This window comes from Ovis canadensis, chromosome 4 (genome assembly GCF_042477335.2).
Source record: "Ovis canadensis isolate MfBH-ARS-UI-01 breed Bighorn chromosome 4, ARS-UI_OviCan_v2, whole genome shotgun sequence".
Lineage (NCBI taxonomy): Eukaryota > Metazoa > Chordata > Mammalia > Artiodactyla > Bovidae > Ovis > Ovis canadensis.
In genome coordinates, this window is record NC_091248.1 from 26,433,925 (window position 1) to 26,456,246 (window position 22,322).

General features: G+C 38.6%; 1 protein-coding gene across 3 annotated transcripts in view; it reads right to left on the reverse strand.

Moving 5' to 3' along the window:
* Positions 1-22,322, reverse strand: part of SGCE (sarcoglycan epsilon) — a 67,923-nt gene that overhangs the window by 14,148 nt on the left and 31,453 nt on the right. The window contains exons 4-9 of one of the 3 annotated variants that reach the window (XM_069587431.1): positions 21,301-21,373; positions 15,053-15,251; positions 5,021-5,183; positions 2,458-2,669; positions 1,497-1,523; positions 581-769 (exon numbers count right to left, since the gene is read on the reverse strand). In XM_069587431.1, coding sequence (XP_069443532.1) covers positions 581-769; positions 1,497-1,523; positions 2,458-2,669; positions 5,021-5,183; positions 15,053-15,251; positions 21,301-21,373 — 863 coding nt within the window. Of the gene's footprint in view, positions 1-576; positions 770-1,496; positions 1,524-2,457; positions 2,670-5,020; positions 5,184-15,052; positions 15,252-21,300; positions 21,374-22,322 lie in introns of those variants that run through there. The other 2 variants (XM_069587432.1, XM_070292379.1) reach the window with 2 other exon arrangements.

The window sequence follows — 22,322 nt, forward strand, 5'->3', positions numbered from 1 at the left end:
CCTACCCCTTACAAAGGCGTCCTCCAAGCTTTCTGACCACAGTCCTTCTAGCACAACAGAGAAGGTTTGTACTAATAAAGTGTCTTTACAGCCAAAATCGGAACGACTCATTTTGATATATAAGCAAATCATTAAAAAAAAAAAAACCCAAACCTTAAAAACCCTGAGGCAAAAAATTTAGATTAAATAGCTCTCTGGTAATAACATTAAAAAACAGGTTAACAGAACCAAATAATTCTAATAATAGCTTTAAAAAATAATCAATTTGCTATGCTTTAAAATATGCCTTTCTTTTCACAATTAACTCATCTTTGAGCAAGCATATGTGAGTTCATTCAGTGTGCTAACATTAAGGTGAATGTCATCTTGTTTCGATTAGTGAAGGAAAAAAAAAAATTTCCTCAAAGTAATTTTATGTATTTGCCATGCGGTTAGGATCTACACTATCAGTGTTCTCTGGGTACTTCTCTCCTCCAGTTATAAACAAACAAATGCAACCATAATGAGGAGCTCTGGGCTTGAAAGACAGTAAGCAGATACATTCATGCATTAATAATGACAGTTCTAAGTGGACACTTACTGCTGTGTTTGCATCAACGGCATATTGGTGCTCTCATAATTGTCTGTGTGTAGAGGGGGTAGGATTTCTCCAGTCACAGGGTGAAATACAGGAAGTGTGGACAGGGGCCATGCTATCTCTCTATTCTTGGACATGTCACGAAGTTCTTTGGTAGATTTCTGAATAGCACTATGATGGACCAGTTGGATGCTAGGTCAAAAAGAAATAAAACAACACAGATTTAAAATCACATATTAGCTCCACAGATTATCAGTTTGAAAAAGTTACAAAATATTTTTTTTTTAATAAAAAAACATTATTGCAGTTTGGGCATTCTACAAGTTATTTCAGAAAAAGATAAGTTTGACATACTTTTAACATAACAAAACTGAAAATTAGAAACTAACTTTTAAATAAATGTTATTTCTCGTTAAACTAAGCTATAAAGCACTGTGTTAATATTACAGCCCTAGGTAGCAAACTACTATTCTATTTAATCTCTATGATTAAGATAAAACTACCATAGCTTTTATACTGTTGCTTCTGATGGGGCATTTATACATACTCACATAAGTTTCATTTTATGGTAGGTTATTACTGTAGATTCAGGAATACGTGTATGAAAGGTCTTTTCATCTGTTCTCTGGTTTATAGAAATGCAGATTGGGAAATCACATAATATAAATGGCAAGTTAATATTCTGAATCTGAAATATTTTAGGTTTAATTTTTACCTATATGAGCTTAGTTTTCATATCTTTGTTTATTCTCTACCCCTCCTAAATTTCTCTATTTAGAAAGCAGCTTTCACATTTATGAAATAAACTATGAAAGATGATGAGTGGAAAAAAAGCATGGCACACAAGGATGGTGCATGACGAGCAGCTGAGACATGGGAAAGAAATGACAAAGAAAATAACAGGAAAGAAGACACTTACTCTGGTGTTTGCATGTTTCTCTTTTCCCTAGAAACAAAACAAAATTTATGAATTAAATACTAGCATTGAAATTTGGAACATTAAGACTATATGCTCACAGGTCTCGCATGAGGTGGAAATGCTGACATTGTCACTATTAAATGCAACCAGGCAGCATTTGCCAGCAGGTTGATGACATTACTTGGATGAGTGCACACACAGAAATGGAATACTGATGAGAAACACAGGAGAAAATGGGAAAAAATGGAGATCAAGCATCAAGCTCTTGGAAATAAATTCTATGACATAATGAAATCAGGCTACATGAAAAAATGGAAGAATGTGCTACTTGCTGCTTTATTAATATTTTATCATTTGCTTTGTCACCCTGACTTCCAGATCATCTCGGGAGATTATTTTAATTGACACAGATGTCCTGAAAGCACTAACTATTCATGAAGTGAAGACTCATTGCTCAAATTATCATTTTATTTTCATTAATTTACTCCTAGGTTTATATATATCTGCATATGTACTTTTAAACATTTAGGTTGTACTGCCCTGGATTTTTTGACATCCAGAAAAATCGCAAGAAGAAATCTGACCATCATTTCTGATCAAACTGAGACTGAGACAATTTTTTTAAAGTGCAATTACCATGTCAATAGGTTCCACAGTCTCTGCTTACACAGGACGGCTTATATAACCAAAATACCTAGCCTCAATTATCCTTGGGACTGTTCTGGCAGTATGAGTTTACATCTAGCCTTAATCATTTTTGAATATAATAATTACAACCTCTAGTTTACTAGACTCAAAACTATTTTAATTCATTTGAAAGGAATAAAGTACTGTAGTTTGACTTGAACATAATTTCATTTACAAGGTGTTTTATGAACTAAATGAAACTTGGGTTTTAATGGAATCTTATATATTATCTTAGAAGTTCTATAATTTTTTATTAGTGTTTTAAAGTACTCACACTCCTTCCCGTCGGCAGCACATGATATAAGCAAGTATTAGAAAAAGGACCAATGCTACTGCCGAGGGCACAGCCAATGTAATTAGGAAATCCGTGTAATAGTCTCTGCTTTTCAAAGAATCGGAAGGGGGTTTGTACTCTCCACCATCAGGCAAAATCCCTTCTCCACGAATCACTTCCTGATAGGTGGACACTTGCTTTGTTTTATCAACCTGATACAAAAGAAGATAATTACACATGAAATTAATAGTTGCAAACAGTATGACAGCTTAAGATCTAGACATACCAAGACAGACTAATTTCTAAAAAGCAACCTTTCCTGATTACTTTATCACCTTGAACTTGCAATTATTTATGGAAACTAGGAAGAAGTAATAAATGAAAGTTAACAAGTTAAAGTTTATACTGGCCTTTCTACGTCCTTCCTACAACATATATACATACATACATACGAACACAAAAAATGTGTGCGATTGTTCTTTTTCACTTTACTTCCCCCAAAGCAAAAAGACACGTGACTATGCATACTTCCTGTTTCCTAGTGACAAATCTCTAGTTGCAGATGTCAACAAACCGTCAACTGACTGATTACCAGTGTGCAGGTATGGTTTCTAAGGTTAGTGAAAGGGAGTGACAAAAGAGAGGGAGAGAGACAGTTTCTAAATGCCTACAACTTTGATCCTCTGCCATCCAGCAGACAGAAGTCATTTTTAGGAAAAATAAACTATTTTCCTTAAAAATAGTTTAAGGAACATTAAATGCTAGCGCTTCATTAAATTCTATCCCAGGCACAAAAAATGTAGAACACTTGTACTATATTAATTTACCTCCACATTAACTGAATTGCTTTCACTGAGCTGCATTTAATTATGCTAAATGTTTTTATTGAAGGACACAATAAAATAGCCATGTGAAATTTGTTACTACATTTGTTCCTGCCTTAAAAAATGTTGGGGAGAATTATCTGCAGCATTTTTCAGTATCCTCACCCTTAAACACCACTTGAAGAATTTTGCTACCGATAGAGTGCTAGTAAAAACTTTCTCTTTTGCCAAGGAATTGATGCTCTGCCTCCTTTAAGAGTGAGAACTAAATAACAAATTAACTTCCTCATTTTACCAGGGACATTAGGAGGCTTACTGTCAAACTTGACCTTAGGCTTTATGTTTTGGTAAAGTGCAGGCCCTGATTTCCCAGTTCTTTTATATTTGCGCTATTATGCTTATTATCTGACTCTTAGTTAAGCATCTTGAAATCTTCTGTGGTAAGATGTAACCAATACATACATACATGCAAAAGGAAAAAACAAAAATTCCCAACCTTTCTTTTTATGCAGTCTCACCACAGAAAATGCAGGCTTCAGAGCATGTCATTTTTAAACCTTTAGAAATTAGATAATTTTCCTAAACATGAACAGTGTACAGCTCAAGCACAGGCAAAATGGCATCGCCGGGGCTCCCTGTCCACTGCTCTGGCGATAGGCATCTGTTTAAGTTACGCCTGCAGCTACGGCATCTTTTGAGCCCTTTTATGATCAGCACATGGCCAAAACACTGAGCTTTGTAAATTCAACATCCATTGAATAGAACACGTAAACCACACAGCATCTGAACACTTTTACTGAATTTGAGAAAACAGAGAAAGAAAGAGCATTGTTTTCCTAAGGCACATGTGACATGGAAAGAGGACTCTGGGGCATAGGGCCACGGGTGCTAAGTGCTTCAGTGTGAGCAGGGAGTTCTCCCGTCCCGGATCTGGGAAAGGCGCCTGCAGCTGGTTTTCTAAGACATCAAGTGACAGTTGTGTTTATGTGTCAATCACTTTGTTCAAATGTCAACTTTAAACTTAGACCTAACTCACCACCAATCATTAAGAGTGGATTGAAGTTAAATCTAAAGGTCACTAAAGAAGTAAACCAACATTCCTAATTTCCAGAAAGGAGGATCAAAAATATAATAGAAATTATATGTATAATATCATATGTATTTGACATACATATGAAATCTTACTCATATGTTCCTAAGTCTTTGAGCATGCTAATTAAAAAGTGATTTGGAAAAAAATTAATATTTAAGGGGTCCTGGGTAAGATTCTAACTTTCCTCTTCTTTTCCTTTTATTCCTTGATCTTTCCTGACAATGAGTTTCCAGGACACCGAATCATAGCACAGTTTTGCTTTAGTTTCAGATTTACCATTGCACTCCAGTCTCGCCTTCCAAAGTGGGGCAAGGCAGCATATTTGAGGCTTTCTGCCCATGTTACACAGACTCCAAAACTTGACTTAGTAGCCACCTGGATGTCCAGGGGATCATTCAGACCACCTGCCAGGCTAATCCGGCCCCAACAACTAATCAAGAGCAGACTGAATACAAAAGTGGAGGCACAATTTCTTAAATGGATGCACTGTCAACGGTCTCACCAAATCCTTAAAAGTCAAGGGAAGTCAATTGCAGTTAACAAAGTAAACCCAGGATTTGTTCCTCAAAGCAATTCCGATTTTAGTCAAATGCTCTTTGGCCACATCACTTCAAATTACAGTTGCAAAAACAAACTAAAAACTCACCAATGAAATTTTGCACCAGTCAATGTAAAATTGAGTACGGAATTTTTTGTCACATGTTATTACAGGCTCCATTTCTTGACTGCATCTCAATTGATTCTGTGGATTTTCAACTTCTCGTAAACAAGAAGAAAATGGGACGTCGGCACCAACCATGACATAAACACTGCAAAAATGTGAAATTCTCAGGTTATCCTTTAAGAAAATTGGAAACACTGAAATAAATCTACCCTGAAAGCAGGATTTATCCTTTTGAATTGAAGGATTATCTGGAATCATCCCTAAGGTAGAAGCCTGGGCTTTTAAAGCAGTGATTCATGTAGGGGCTTCTTTTCATTCTTTCCTTTATTCAACCAATATTTACTGAGTGTTTTGGTATACAGACACTCTCTTGACTCTGTTACTTCCTAAAAATTTTTTCACCCTATATCATATTTTGATTAGATTTGATAGACTCCATTCAAAATATTCTTAAATTGTTTAAATAATATTATCACTAAGATAATTATCAGTAATAATTCATCTGATTTCATTTTAATAAGATTATGATATTACATCCTGAGGTGTGGAACTGCAGGCAGATCTATTCTTTCTAACAGTTCTATCTTTTAGGCTTTTCCACTGCACAGAGTCCCTACTGTTAGGTTCCTCAATACAAGGTCTCTAAATCTTTATCTAAGAAGCTAACGTAAGAGAAAAACTACTGTTTGGTAAACACGAATTAGGCAAACAAAATTTATTTTCTTGATATGTATCTTGGCAACTAGGGAAACTCAATTTAATTGACCAATAAGAGTTTCACAATAAAAGAGAAGACAGAGATGATAGTGTTTAAGTAATCTTGCTTGAGCAGCTAGGAATTTCAAAGGTCTTTTCAAAAGAAAAGGGAAAACCAGAAAATTACTCTAAATAAATATTATTTCTTTTTTTAATGACAGTGCCATAATTACTTATAAAATGGAATAAACCCAACAAAATTTCTGCCATCTTTTTTTACAGAAATTGACAAACTGATCCTAAAATTCATATGAAAATTCAAGTGACCCCCACACACACACATAAAATTCTAGTTGGAAGACTCACAATTACCAATTTCAAAACTTACTACAACGCAATAGGAATAAAGAGAATGTGGTACTATCATAAGGCTTGGCATGTAGATCAATGGACCAGAATAGAGTCCAAAAATAAAATCTTTAGCAAATTGATTTTGTCATGGGTGCCAAGACAATTCAATGAGAGAAAAAACAGTCTTCATGGTACTTTAGAACAATTGGCTATCCACATGCAAAAGCAAGAAACTGGACCCCTACCTCACACCATATAAAAATCTGACTCAAAAAAAAAAAAAAATCAAAAGCTTAATGGAAGGGCTTATATACTTTAAAGAGGTGAATTGTATAATATGTAAAATATATCTCAATAAAGCTGTTTTTTAATGAAATGAAATAAAAGCATGGCACAAAAATTCAAAGTTATGTGACTATAAAGCCACACCCTTAATTAACAGCTGTGTCCTAGAGCACACTTACACAGATTCAGCTGGTTGTGTTTTATGTCAAGTTAAAAGTTTATCAGTTCAGAAAAAGTAGAAGTAAGAAACCGCTGGTAAAGAACTGACATGACTAGTGAGTAGAAATACATTCCATTTACAGGAATATTGCTCATCCATAAAAAAGAACAAAGTAATGCCATCTGCAGCAAAATGGGTGGGCCTAGAGACTGTCAAACTTGAATGAAGTCAGACAAAGGCAAACATCACATGGTATCACTTATACACAGAATCTAAAAAACAGTACAAATGGACTTACTAAGAAAACAGAAATAAAGTTACAGATGGAGAACACAAACTTATAGTTACTGGTGGGAAAGTGAAGGGTGGAGGGTGGGAGAAGGCATAAACTGCGAGATTGGAATTGACATATACATTCTACTACATAAAAAATAGACAACTAATAAGGATCTACTGCATAGAACAGGACGCTCTACTCTACTCTGTAATGACCTATGTGGAACAAGAATCTGAAAAACAGCCGATATACGTATATGTATTACTGATTCACTTTGCTACACACCTGAAACTAATACAACATTGTAAGTCAACTACTCTGTAACAAAAATTTTAAAAGAGAAATATAGTCCATTTAGAACAACTTGTTACTCTTAAGCTTCATAGAAAGTCAATTTCTATTCCCTTATTAACTGCCTTGCAAAGACCATATTTTTCCTTGAAAACTGTGAAATATATTTGTAAAATACAGAAATTAAATATTTCAAAAATTGTTAAAAGTCCTCTTGCTTTTACATAACATTGATTTGCATTTATAATTAAGATTTTAAATTAATTCACTTCAAGATAATATAAGTAGGCATAAGCATGTTTTGGGTGCTCTGAAATGTTTTTTTCCCTCAAATTATAAAAGCAATATAAAAAAATTACATAAAACTTGGGATATAAAAACAATTAATTTCTATTACCAAGATCATGATTTTCATTTTCCAATGTACCTTGCAGAATACTTTTCAAGTGCATATATTTTAACCTAATTGCAATCATCTCCAAACTATAATTTTGTATCCTACTTTTTCACTTAATGCATCATAAGCATTTTCCTCATAAGCATTTTTCCATATTTTATAATCTTTGTAATTACACTTTTATAGGAATATAATTTTTAAGTGCACATGATTTATCCATAATTATTTCAGAGCTGGCCACATAAGTTGCTTCTAATGTTTTGATGTTATAAATAATCCTGTAAAGACGATCTCTGTGCATATTCTTTACCATTACTATCTTAAAAGAGATGCCTAGAAGTGGAAACATTTTTATGACAGTTGACACATACTGCCAAATTACTTTCATCTCCACTTGGATGATCCAGCAGCTTCACAAACTTAGTATGTTCCAAACTGAGCTCATCATCACCCCATCCCACCTCCACCTGTCACCCCTTCCATCTTCTTCTCGCTCAGTGATTGGCAAGGGCAGATGCTCAAGCCCCAGCATCCTTGACTCCTGTCCTTTTCCCTATCATCTGTCTCTGACATTTGCCCTGAAAGAACTCTCGCACACACCTGTCCACTCTGTCCCTTCCCACAGCGAGCATCCCAGTGCTAGTCACAGGGAGTGAAGCCACAGCACCTTGACTGTTCGCCTGGAACTGTCTCCCTCCCTGTCCTCAGGGAGTCTGTTTGCAGCATGAACGATACCGGTTTAGAAACAGAAGCATTCGCATATTTGAAAGTTGCTAAGAAAGTGGTTCTCACAAGTTCTCATCACAAGAAAATAAAAACTGTGAGGTAATGGATATTATCTGAAGTTATTGTGGTGATCACTTCATAACATATATTTCTATCGAATCTTCATGCTGTGCACCTTAAACTTATCCAATGTTATATCATCAATTGTAACAAAACTAGAAAAATAAACAAGTTAATTTAAAAATTGCAAACAGACTACTCAAGAGAAGTAGATATTGGATTAGGCTTGTAGGTTAAAAAATAGGTATTTATTTTATTTTTTTGTACAGCCAGTAAGTTTTAACATCTTAGCTTTTTAAAAGATAAATCTGTATGAGGCCATGTATAATAATTATAACTTCATGCTATATATGCTAAAATATATTTTTTATAATCTTCTCTTTTCCTAGATCTTTGCTATGCAGTTTTTGGTTTACAGCTATTTTGACAGGCTAGCTTTTTGGTAGGCAGAAATTCAAAAATTTTATGAAGAGAAATGAGGATGGTCTTTACATTTATGATCTTAGCCATGCTTTCAAACTTTCAAACATATGTAAACAGATGGCATGGCAGTGTATTATCAAGTATAAGGCTCTCAAGAAAATGTTAACAAAACATGATGACTCACAATCTTAGGAACTGAATACTCGAAATAAAGCTTGCTCCTGTGAAGAATTTTTTTCTTCCAATTTGAACAACTCAATTTCCCTTGAAGTAAAACCCATTTACTATGGTCTTTACACATACAAAGTGCAGAACCATGCTACAGGTGAAAAAAATTATGTCAAAACTCTCCAGCAAAAGTCAGATACACAGATCCAATGATTATATGTTTTACCTAGTTGTCCAAATGATGAATGTATTTCATTCGTGATTTTATGTACATAAGAAGACAGAGGACAGTTTAGAGAAGAGAGTGTCCAGGTACGTTACATGCTGCCTGGGAACTCCTGAGCTCTTAAAAATGCATTTTGATTCTTGCCTCTGTTCACTTCTCTGTTCTGTGCATATCAGTCAATTAAAAAATAAGATGAAAAACAAAGAAGACATAAAACTAAATAAAGCATCTAATTCAGAATGAAAAATAAAGAAATGCATTTTGATTCTTGCCTCTGTTCACTTCTCTGTTCTGTGCATATCAGTCAATTAAAAAATAAGATGAAAAACAAAGGAGACATAAAACTAAATAAAGCATCTAATTCAGAATGAAAAATAAAGAATAAAGGTCATTTCTAGACTCTACTTCTACTACTGTTTGTTGCTCCCCTTTACTGAAGAAGGGAAGAATGAGCTTATCAACTGGCGCCCAAGACTCAGACCTTTCTGGGGGATTTTGTGGGAGGATTTTCCTGCTTCTGGGTTCGATCTACTCTTTTAGCTCGTGCCATGCAGTGGGGCTCAGCAGGCCTACTTGCTAAAATGAAAATGTTAACACACACGATTGTTTGCAAGGTCCCTAGTGCGACACAAGATAAAACCCAAACAGTTCTTCCTGGAGTACGAGGTCTTAACATGGTCTGGTCTCTGCCTCTTTGGTCATTATTATTTGTGGGTCCCTGCCCCCAATTTGCGCACACAAAGCCGCTTTCCAAACCCACCGGGCTCCTTCCTACCTAATGGCTCCTGCTCAAGCTGCTCCCTCTGCCCAAACTCTCCCTTCATCATTCTTTGAACCGGCTGATTTGTTCATTTCAGTTCAGCTCAGTCGCTCAGTCGTGTCTGACTCTTGGCGACCGCGTGGACTGCAGCACACCAGGCCTCCCTGTCCATCACCAACTCCAGGAGTTCACTCAAACTCATGTCCATTGAGTCGGTGATGCCATCCAGCCGTCTCATCCTCTGTCGTCCCCTTCTCCTCCCGCCTTCAATCTTTCCCAGCATCAGGGTCTTTTCAAATCAGTCAGTTCTTCACAACAGGTGGCCAAAGTATTAGAGTTTCAGCTTCAGCAGTCCTTCCAATGAACATTCAGGACTGGTTTCCTTTAGGATGGCTAATTTGTACTCATATTTGAAATCTCATCTCCTCTATGAACCCTCTGACATGGACCAGAAGTCGGGAAGGAGTCATCTCCACGAATATCTTTAACTATGATATATAAAACACTGTTTTCTAACTATCTGATTACTTTCTGGTCCCCAAGAGATGTGAGCATAGACTATACTCTTTATCTTTTAATTTAATTTTTAATTGGAAGATAATTACTTTATAATCTTGTGATGGTTTCTGCTATACATCAACATGAATCAGCCATAGGTATACATATGTCCCCTCCCTCCCCAGCCCAACCCTCTAGGCTGTTACAGAGTACTGGTTTTGAGTTCCCTGCTTCAGACAGCAAATTCCCACTGGCTACCTATTTTACATATGGTAAAGTATATGTTTCAACTGTACTTTAAATCACTGTACCCAACAGAGTAATATATTATTCCCCCATAAAAAACATTTACTAAATGCTAAACAATGGAAGAAAAAGAATCGTCTATGCCTAGAACTTAGAAGAATAGAAACTAAAGACATACAGTTATAGACATATAGATATAGAGTTGCATGGATTTTTTTTAATTAACTTATTTTTATATTTATAAAAATGGGCTTATATTGGCTTCCAATTTTGTTATTAAAGGCTCAAAAAAGTCCAATCTCATATCATCATTCCCTAAAAGAAAGAATAGTTGCATCAAAAATACAGGAGGCACATTATTTAAGAATAAAGGGCTATCTTATAAATCACCAACGATGGGGACTGACTGAGCAGAGCGCTACAGACCGCCCAGGACCACGGCCTTGCATCAGATGAGTCTTTGGCAGCCTCTGACTTACATTTTCTTCTCCCAGTGTAACCTCTCTGTGAGCCCTTTACAGGGCACAAAGCAGACATTAATTAGAGGGCACACTCTGTGAGATTGTCTAGAGAATAAACTAGGATTCTCTGTTGCTGATTGAGGCTAGATCCACAGGCTTTGGTAACCAGAGGAAACAGTGGTAGGTTTGACAATCTCTTATGAAAAGTGAGTATATTCTTTAATCCTCACACCCCATCATTCCCTTCATAACCACCATTTACACCACATCACTCACCCTGAGTTGGCAGCTACGCCATGCCCAGACTGAAATATGAACCTGCTCCTCTTTCCACCAGCTTTATCCCAGGCTAAATGCATCCATGAGTCCTTAGTCTCTGGCTCAAAGTCAAGAGCAAAAGCAGCCCTGAGACCACACCCAGAGACAGAGCACGGTTGCCTTGGGGTTATGGGTCTGGAAAGTGAAAGGGAACCTTTTCAGGAGGTTCGGCTTTCCTTTGCAGGAGCTTATTCGCTCTGAAGGAAATCTTTACCATTGGTTTCTGTTAGATTTAGAAGTTTAAAAGCTGTCAGTGAGGTCTGCAGAAATGGGGGGGGGGGGCGGAAATGCACATCAAGAAGGACGAGGAGCTTGGGCGCTATAGCAGGGACTCCTGGTGACTGACATTAATGCACTGTGGGCTGTGGAAGGGCTGGAGGCTTACTCCGAGGGTCTACTACTGAGAGCTCCTCTTGGCCATCTGCTGTGAGTTTGACTAATGTGGAAAAATTTTCAGTTAGTAAATTGTGGCTGCCATGCATCATAATAGGAAATAATTTAAGGAGATTTTTTAAAATCACGGACTGAAACTCACTCAAAGTATAAAGCAGAACACAGTTAGTAGGTGTTTAATACTTCTGGAGTATATTTTTAAATAAAATTTTAGAAAATAAAGTGACGCAATTCCTTTGCATCTCTGACCATATCCTTGATCTTTCCAGTATTTCATTTTTAATGACATTTGTAGGCCATGTTACTTTCAAAAGAAAGTACAGAGGCAAAAAGTTTAATAAGTGGATTAGGAATCATGATGTTGTTCAGTCGCTAAGTCACATCCGATTCTTTTATGACCCCATGGACTGCAGCCCACCAGGCACCTCTGTCCACGGGATTTCTCAGGCAAGAATACCAGAGTACATTGCCATTTCCTTCTCCAGAGAATTGTCCTGACCAGGAATTGAACCCATATCTCCTGTTGCTGCTGCTGCTGCTAAGTCACTTTAGTCGTGTCCGACTCTGTGCAACCCCACAGACGACAGCTGCAGGTGAATTCTTTACTGCTGAGCCACCAGGGAAGCACCACCCCCCCAAAAGTTCAACAAGTGAATTAAGAATCATGATATTCACCATTAAAAAGGAAGAAAGGCACAAGAGGTGAGTTAAGCACTGAATTTATTCTAAATTTAAGGCAAACAGGGTAAAAAAAAAAAAAACACCAAAAACCTATTTTTGTTACCTTGACATTACATAACAACCAAAGAAAATATGCAAAATTATTTCCAGGGACAAATTTTTCTTATGCAATTACACTCAAGTAGGACCCTACTCCATCGGTGCTCATATAGGTACACTGGAGTAATAAAGTTGGCGTTGGGTACAATTTATAGAAATTCTATTTTAAATGACTTACCATATGAATACTTTGTAAAGGTTGCAGCTTAACATTAAATTAAAACTCATGGAAAGCATTTCTAGTTGGGAAGGGATATGAGACAACAGGGTCCAAATAAATGCCATTGGACTGACAACACATGCCTCCTGCTAGCAGGTGCTGGGGGTCATCAGCTAATGACTAGATTCTCCAACCAGTACTTGTAGGACAAGAAATTCTGTTCTTAATTTAGACTCACATGCTCAGGCCCAGCCCTAGACTCAAAAGATCCAGAATCTCCAGGGGAGATCAGAGGCCAGGAACCTACGTATATTTTTAATAAACTCTACTGGCAATTCTCAAGCTAGACACATTTGAACAGTACCGTTTTAAGTCGGAGTTTGGTTTAGAGAGGTGTTAGCTCAATTTAGTCTCTGCGCTGTGCTTAGTCACTCAGTTACGTGCAACTCTTTGTGACCGCATGGACTGGAGCCCACCAGACTCCCCTGTCCAAGGAGATTTTCCAGGCAAGAATGCTGGAGTGGGCTGCCATGCCCTCCTCCAGGGGATCTTCCTGACCCAGGGAGCGAACCCAGGTCTCCCGCATTGCAGGCAGATTCTTTACCATCTGAGCCACCAGGAAAGCCCTTAATTTAGTCTAGTGGTGGCTAAACATGCCTCTAGGGAAGGGGTGAGTCCAGAAGAAAGCACACCTACGGCGAACTCTACCAATGTCTGGCTTTCCTGTTGCTTCCTCCAGCATCTTTTGGTCATTGTTTTAACAATCACTGTGGAACACATTACTTTAAGAAACTGTTGAAAAGACTCCAGGGACTTCCCTGGCAGTTCACTGGTTAAGAATTTACCTTGCCATGCAGGGGACGTGGGTTCGATCCCTGGTGGGTGAACTAAGATTCTATACACCATGGAGAAGCTAAGTCCATGCCCTGCAACTGCTGAGCCCGGCACCACAACCAGTCTGTGCACAACAACCTCAGATCCTGCATGCCGCAGCTAAGACTCAAGGCAGCCGAATCAACAAACATTTCCTTAACAGACTCCACTTCTGGAAAATGTCTTCAGGGGAGATACTCCTGTTCATCTCCTCCTACAGTTCTACTTTCATTACTCCCTGGGAAAAAGATCCAGGTTGTAACCTCTGAAGTAAAATGTTAAGCCCAGAATTCTGTTTTCACAGAGAAAGCCAACCAGCAGACAGGCAAGAAATAAAGCAACTATTTTTCTCCGAACGCGTGCAGGTATGCTTGACTGACTTCAAGGATCCATTATTGTACCGTACAAGATACAACTTAATTCTGAAATTTGTTACGTTGGACTTTACAGGTCATTGCTTATGATTCCATCCCCTTTCTGACTACTCGCCCTATCTTATCTGTGTCTGTTTGGGATTTCTTCCCTTATTTCCCACAAAGTTCTCCTTTGAAGTTGCCCTTAAATTTGATTCTTATTAATCCAGACATTCTGGTTAATTCAAGATGTCCTCTGTATAAATGTTACCAAGAATATGGATAAAGGAGGCGCCGGAAAAGGATGTTACGCACAATGTGATTTATTCTGTATCTCGTACTTTTATATAGGAGTTAGTTTTTTTAAAAAAAGCAGATTTGCTTCAACTTGCAGATTAGAAATTAAACAGGAAAATTCCAACAATGTGGGCATTCAATCTGTCATTGTGCTCGGGTATAAGTGTTTTATAACCCCTACAAGGGTATAAGTCATATTCTATATCTGTAAAACTTGAGAACAGACAAGTCCCTTTCAAATGCATTCTCTCTTTGATCCTTGCAACAACCCCAAGGTTGTGTCCACTGGAGCAGACGAGGAAGCTGAAGCCCAGAGGGGTGCAGCAGTTTGCTCAATGTCACCCAGCTTGTGAGTGACAAGGCCAGGCTTTAGGAATAGGTTTCAAATCCACCCCAGCCATCAATCATTGCCACATGGTGGAAAGAATGTTAAAGGCGAAGAAATAGTTTCCTAGAATAAAGTTACAGCAATCTGTATGTCCTTCTGCAGCTGATAACTGGGGCATCAATTTCCTTTGAAACTCAGGGCCCTAAATAATCGGCTTCTCTACAGAAGGTACAAAAAAGACTTAGCACTGTAATTTATGATGCAAGTCCTGATCTACAATTAGCTTTCAAAGGACCTGGAACATCAGATACAAAGGACCATTAACGTAACCTCTTTGTCAATACAGAAAATTGCTATTTTTTTTCACATCTCTGCAATACCTATTGCTTATTAAAGAGAAAAATGCCACAGGCCCTCTTCCATCTACACTAAGTTTGGTAATATCGCCACATTTAAAATCCACACTTAGGCGATGAAGTCCGCTTACCCCTCCTTCATGTCGTTGATGGGCAGGGGGACCCGGCCGCCCCGGTCGAGGGCCGACGTGATGTTTATGGCGTTCAGGCGCTCAGGTTGCCACACGTTTTTCACGGCCCCCAGGAAGTCTCCAAGAACCTCGCTGGCCAGCATTTCTTCTACGTTCATATTTTTAATGAAGAATTCTGCTTGATAGGGTAACGGGAAGTCTAATTTTGGTGGGAAAAGGGTATGCACACCTTTAATGAGGGAGTCTTTTGAAAGGGAAACAAAACAACTTGAGATCTGTTGACGTGTCACAGTCCTCGCTTCGGGGAACAATATTATTCCTGACTTCAAAGGCTTTCCGTGTAACAGAGGCTGTATCTAAAAACACCACATACATTTGACCCAGAATTTTATCTATGATGTAATCAAATCCAAGGGACAGCAGGGCAGATAGCGATCATAGGGAAAAACAACAAAGAAAGAAAGGAAAAATGCTAAATCTCTTATCTGTCTCTAACTTGCCAGCGGCCTGCCAGCCTTCTCACCCGGCCGACGTGCCCAGGTAGAAGCAGCCCTTCCAGAACTGAGAAAAATATTTAGTGTTTGTAGTGTTTTCAAGTTGACAGATCTGTTTCACGTTGTTTAATTTAATCATTACAATCCCAGGCAGTGCTTTTTCTATTTGAACAGAGGAGGAAGCTGAGACACAGAACAGTGTCCTTCATATAGAGACGATTTGACAGAATACCTGGGCTTGTTTGTGGGCTGCTTATATAGGATATGGAAAACCGTACTTTTAATTTGTGGTTATTACTGATCTTTTTAGAGCATGTTAAAACATTACATTTAACTAAAATAAATATTGACGGCATTTTCAATAAGTACTTTGAAATCATAACTATTTCATTCTTCGGATCACTCCATAAGTAGGTACTCTACAGAAATCATATTTAAAATTTCTCTTGAAATTCCACGTCTCACATTGTTAGAGATTTACTTAGCTCTTTTCCTCCTCAATGTCTCATCAATAATTTCCCTCTAAAGATGCCAAAGAGAACATTTTAAGCCAACCCAAGGTCCAATTCAAACTCTCAATATAAGAAACCTGAAATAAATATAATTGATTTCAGCTTCTCACATGTTAGTCTCGAATCACAAACTGTCATTTCCTATATTCTGGCTGTTCTATTAAGACAAAGAATAGCTTTCTTCTTGTTTAGTAATATTTCTGTAATAATAAAAGCTACTTTCAGTACTCTGAGGTAGGCCAAGCTAAGGGAAACAGGTGAATTACCATTTTTAATACTCACAATCAGAAAGTGAGTAGGGACTTGTATTTTTCTGCATACTTTCAGAAGAGGAAGCTGATTTTTAGATCATATGAACTTACCTGACATGATTTTTACCTGAGCTAAAAGAGACTGTGTATATAAAGTGCTCCCCAGAGCTCCCAATATACAGTAAGAACTTAGAAAATATTAAACTTTAGCAATTATTATAATAATATGCGCAGGTTACTTATTTGGATTTTGCCATGAAAATTTCTGGACTATCCACAGATTTCAAGTCCCCAATAATAATTATATAACGTATTGTTGTTGTTCAGTGGCTCAGCCGTGTCCAATTCTGCGACCCCATGAACTGCAGCATGCCAGGCTTCCCTGTCCATCACCAACTCCCAGAGTTTACTCAAACTCATGTCCATTGAGTCAGTGATGCCATCCAACCATCTCATCCTCTGTTGCCCCCTTCTCTTGCCCTCAATCTTTCCCAGCATCAGGGTCTTTTCCCCTCTGACTTACTAGAACTCATGTACTATCTGTCCATTCTTATAAACAAAAAATTAAAATTTTACAATAAATAACTGAAACCTTGATGACCTCATTTATTATGAAACCTCTTTAATATTAAAGGACATTTGATGCCAGAGCTGAAGTCAGGAGATATTTTGGCTCTCAAGTTTTCAGGAGAGTTTCCTGGAGTGTAGTATCTCTAAAGATTAAGTTTTTCAAAGCCCTAATCACAGAAGGCTCTCCACTCTTCTCCTACACTGTAATTTATTCTGCTTATGATTTTGTTAGATTTGTTTGATGTATAGCCCATCTATAATCTTCTAAAATATGCTGTTTATTCTCTTTGATGTCGATGTTTCCTGTTTTATACAGATATGTTTCCTGTTTTATATAGATAAACAGTAGCTTAATCATGTTACATTTCCCACCCCATACTGAGAAACAGTCATGCAGAAAAATGTCAGGAAGAACAGTGTCTTGGCAATAAATAATATTTATAAATAATACCAAGTATAGTTTGTTGAGTAGGCTAGAATTCTATCATCTATTCACTTTATTTGGTGTTTTTATATCCACTTGTCAAAAAAAGCAGGCAAAACTTTTCCCTGTTTACTATCAAGGCTCCTCCTTGGAGAGCTGCTCCCTGGCCTTCCCTAATGCCTGTGACCTTCCATGGCTCCTAAGGAGGCTGGCAGCTGCCACGCCTCTCCGCGGCTCCAGGCAGTGTGAGCTGCCCGCCGTCTACCCAGCCAAGTGCTCTTGCCAAGTCTCCTAGAGATGAGTCACCCGAGCTTTCTAACTTTGGGGAAATCCCGCGCCTGCTATATTTGGCCATCACGGAGGCCAAGGGAACAGGAAGCCGACAGAGTGGTGGCACTAAAACCTGACTTGGAGAGTCACTCTAGTACTCTCCTCGAGCTTCACGTTGCGATTCTACAAGACGCATTTCCCATTAGACCTCCCAGGGCAGGAGACAGAGCTGAGCATGGCTGTCCTGACGCTCAGCTCCTGTTACTGCTGTTCCTCACCTTATCTGGGGGCAACAGCCCACGTACAGGTCATGCCCACGGACGCTCACCCTACTGACCACATGCACTCCAGCAGAAAGAGCAAGGGAAAATGCCTGCCTGGTGGTGCACTGGTTTTCAGAGTTTCGGCCACTGCTGTCGCTCACTCACTCAGTTGTGTCCAGCTCTTTGTGGCCCCATGAGTGGCAGGCACATCACGCTCCTCTGTGTTCCTCTATCTCCCGGAGTTTCCTCAAACTCATGTCCATTGAGCCTGTGAGACCATCCAACCATCTCACTCTCTGTCCCCCCTTCTCCTCCCCTCACTCTTGCTATCTAATGCAATCTGATAATCTATAAAAGGAGGCTTTCTAAACCCAGATATTCGTCCTCTCCCAACCCTAACTTAGATAAACAGCCCCTCAGGCCAACTGTCAATCCTATAGTTGACTAGCAGCCTTCCATTAATATCTGCTTGAATATGGTTCCCACACGTCAGCATCACCTGTTAGGATATATTCTGTGTCGACTGGACTGAGACCAGACTTGAAAAGAGCGCAGTTCAAACCACAGGCCAGGTTATTTTTCAATTTGTTGTTCAGTTGCTAAGTCGTGTCCAACTTTTTGCTTGTATGGATTCCCATACCTTGCAAAAGATTTCTGAGTCCCTCTGAGAACATACTAGTGAGGTTAGTGGTCCAAGTCCACTGTAAATAAGTATATGACTAAACTGATGGATTCCCAAGGAAAGGGAACATCACAACCATTCTGCTCATTAAGGATATTCCAATTTTACGTGGACAGCTTGGACTGGATGTAAGTACCCAATTACAACTGGAATAAAGAGTAAAAATCTCCTTAATCCAAAAATGTGGACCTTACAAAAGCCCTTGGGAAGTGGAAAAGTGGACGGAGAATCTTCTGTCCTGACCAAAGGAATGGGCACTTGAACCTTCTTCTCATATATGAAAGGAACAGTGAAAGTTACACGGTTGTGTCCAACTCTTCACAGTCCCGAGGACTCTAACCTACCTGGCTCCTCTGTGCATGGGATTCTCCAGGCAAGAGTACTGGAGTGGGTTGCCATTTCCTTCTCTAGGGGATCTTCCCAACCCAGGGATCGAACCCAGATCTATCGCATTGCAGGCAGATTCTTTACCAACTGAGCAGCTAGGAACAGTCATTTTAAATTTTAAACTAGCACATTTGTTGTCTGCAATTAATGCAGCTAAAACGCCAAAAGGAAAAATTCATGTTAAGGGATTCCAAATCATCAAGGATTCTCAATTATGTATTGTATTACATTTTCATTTCTATTGCAATTACTTTCTTTCAGAGAGTGTAAAGATAATTTTAAACAGAGCCTTTACTGAATTACTATGAATTCCCTGATAAAATGTGTTGTACTAGTAAACAGAAGTAAGAATTTTCCTATCGAGGATACACAACTGTTTTTCTGTGCTGGGTTGGGGGGTGGAATATTGCATCAGTTCTTCTCCCATCACCCTCATAAATGATATCTGGTATAGCAGCCCATGATTTATAAATTTTAACCACAAAATTTTTAGGAGTATGTCTTTCCCAACTGAATGCCAAAACAGCATCAGAATATGCTAAATGTCGGAGTAACTCTTATGTCCCTAAACTTCTAAATTCTAAGGTATCACTTCACAATTTGAGCATATGCAATTGATGGGAATACCAGACTACCTGACCTGCCTCTTGAGAAATGTGTAGGCAGGTCAGGAAGCAACAGTTAGAACTGGACATGGAACAACAGACTGGTTCCAAATAGGAAAAAGAGTGTGTCTAGGAAAAGGAGTGTGTCAAGGCTGTATATTGTCACCCTGCTTATTTAACTTCTATGCAGAGTACATCATGAGAAACGCTGGGCTGGAAGAAGCACAAGCTGGAATCAAGATTGCCAGGAGAAATATTAATAACCTCAGATATGCAGATGACACCACCCTTATAGAAGAAAGTGAAGAAGAACTAAAGAGCCTCTTGATGAAAGTGGAAAATAAAAAAGTTGGCTTAAAGCTCAACATTCAGAAAAATAAGATCATGGCATCTGGTCCCATCACTTCATGGGAAATAGATGGGGAAACAGTGGAAACAGTGTCAGACTTCATTTTTTGGGGCTCCAAAATCACTGCAGATGGTGATTGCAGGCATGAAATTAAAAGACACTCCTTGGAAGAAAAGTTATGACCAACCTAGATAGCATATTGAAAACCAGAGACATTACTTTGCCAACAAAGGTCCATCTGGTCAAGGCTATGGTTTTTCCAGTGGTCATGTATGGATGTGTAAGTTGGACTGTGAAGAAGGCTGAGCACTGAAGAATTGATGCTTTTGAACTGTGGTGTTGGAGAAGACTCTTGAGAGTCCCTTGGACTGCAAGGAGATCCAACCAGTCCATTCTGAAGGAGATCAGCCCTGGGATTTTTTTGGAAGGACTGATGCTAAAGCTGAAACTCCAGTACTTTGGCCACCTCATTGGAAGAGTTGACTCATTGGAAAAGACTCTGATGCTGGGATTGATTGGGGGCAGGAGGAGAAGGGGACGACCAAGGATGAGATGGCTGGATGGCATCACTGACTCGATGGACGTAAGTCTGAGTAAACTCCGGGAGTTGGTGATGGACAGGGAGGCCTGGCATGCTGGGATTCATGGGGTCGCAGAGTCGGACACGACTGAGTGACTGAACTGAACTGAATTCTAAATTGCTGATGGACTCCAACAATTACTCCAGCTAAATGATTAGCTATTTGGAAAGGAGACTGTGACCCAAATGATGGTTTATTTCCATTGACATTTCTTTACCATCACATACAACTAGACTACGAGCTATGATAGGTTTTAAAATAAAAATCCTACCAATGATGAATTCTATGACCAGCCCTACATCAAGCACACTTTGAGCCTTAAATGATCACTTCTTTACCTCAGAGTTACAAGAGGAATGGTATTAGTCCCACTGAACAGATGATGTAACCAAGGCCTGGAGAAATAAGTGGCCTCTGTATTTGGCTCCCTGTCCTGAGGTTTTCAGCACCAAAACAGGTCATGATATTTTGTCATTAATTTTATTCCTTAGTTTTCTTTTCTACATTTTACTATTTCATTAGGTATGGTAGGTATGTAGGGCTTTCCTGGTGGCTGAGAGGTTAAAGCGTCTGCCTGCAATGCGGGAGACCTGGGTTCGATCCCTGGGTCAGGAAGATCCCCTGGAAAAGGGAATGGCAACCCACTCCAGTACTCTTGCCTGGAGAATCCCATGGACAGAGGAGCCTGGTGGGCTACAGTCCACGGGGTCGCAAAGAGTTGGACACGACTGAGCGACTTCACTTATGGTAGGTCTGTGGAGCTTTAAAATCCTGAACGAGATTTTATATACCTATAAAATATAAGTGAAATACTTCTTGCAAATAAGGAAACAATCAATAACATATTTTCCCATACCTACCTTCTGCTGACATTATATTAATTATCAAATTGTGCCTTGCGGTCTCAAAGGTACGCCTATTATAGGCCGTTATCTATTAGAAAAAGAAAGTCATATTAAAGAAGTGAAATGTTATTTGAAAAATGAAATTCATTAAGGGCTAAACGAAAACAAATTGTCGTTCTTTCCATTTTCATTATTTGTCTATATACTTACAAAATATTCCTTCTCTGAACAACAAGAATCAGAGCTTTTAGCAATATTATGGGAAATAGATAATTAGTCAGATCTATTAAACATGCTAAAACAAGAAGTTAAAATCAGAAAAACCCTTTTATAGAAGACTGTTAAGTGCCAGTAGCAAAGCAGATGCATCATTAGTAAATGGATTAACTATTATGAATTACTTACCAGAGCCATTCTAAACTTGGAAAAAAAAACATACAAAATCTATTTCTGTGCTTTTGAATGGAACTTAAGGATCATACCAGAAAGCACACTTTAAAACAAGCACATCTCTGTGTTGTCCACATCTAGTACTAAACTGCACACCAACCAGTGAGGACATGTCAGCACCCCTTTGGAAATCATATCTCACAACGGAGCACAGCAGTAGGGATCACAGTCTCATGGCACAGGCTCAAAGCCACAAATCAATTCCTTCACAAAAAAATATTGGTAAATGTTTGTGGAGTCAATGAACTTACATCAAAGTCAACTCAGAAACAGCCACTGCAAACAACAAACAAAGCAAAGGCCAACAGCAGGATGTGGCTTCAAAAATCTAAGAATAATTAACTTTATAACAGATATGAAATCACTCAGACAGGCCTTCGGTACCTCAAAAAAATACACAAAAAGCAAATGATTGTCTTAGCATCCCAGCACTGTCCTGGCAGTAACTGCAGCCACAGTTGACACTGAGATAAAAAAGTAAGACAACAGAAATATCTTGCACACTCAGAACCAGTATCAAAGATTTTAAGCATCATATAGGAGCTTTAAATACATCACCCTCATCAGAAATATCATTTGAGACAACA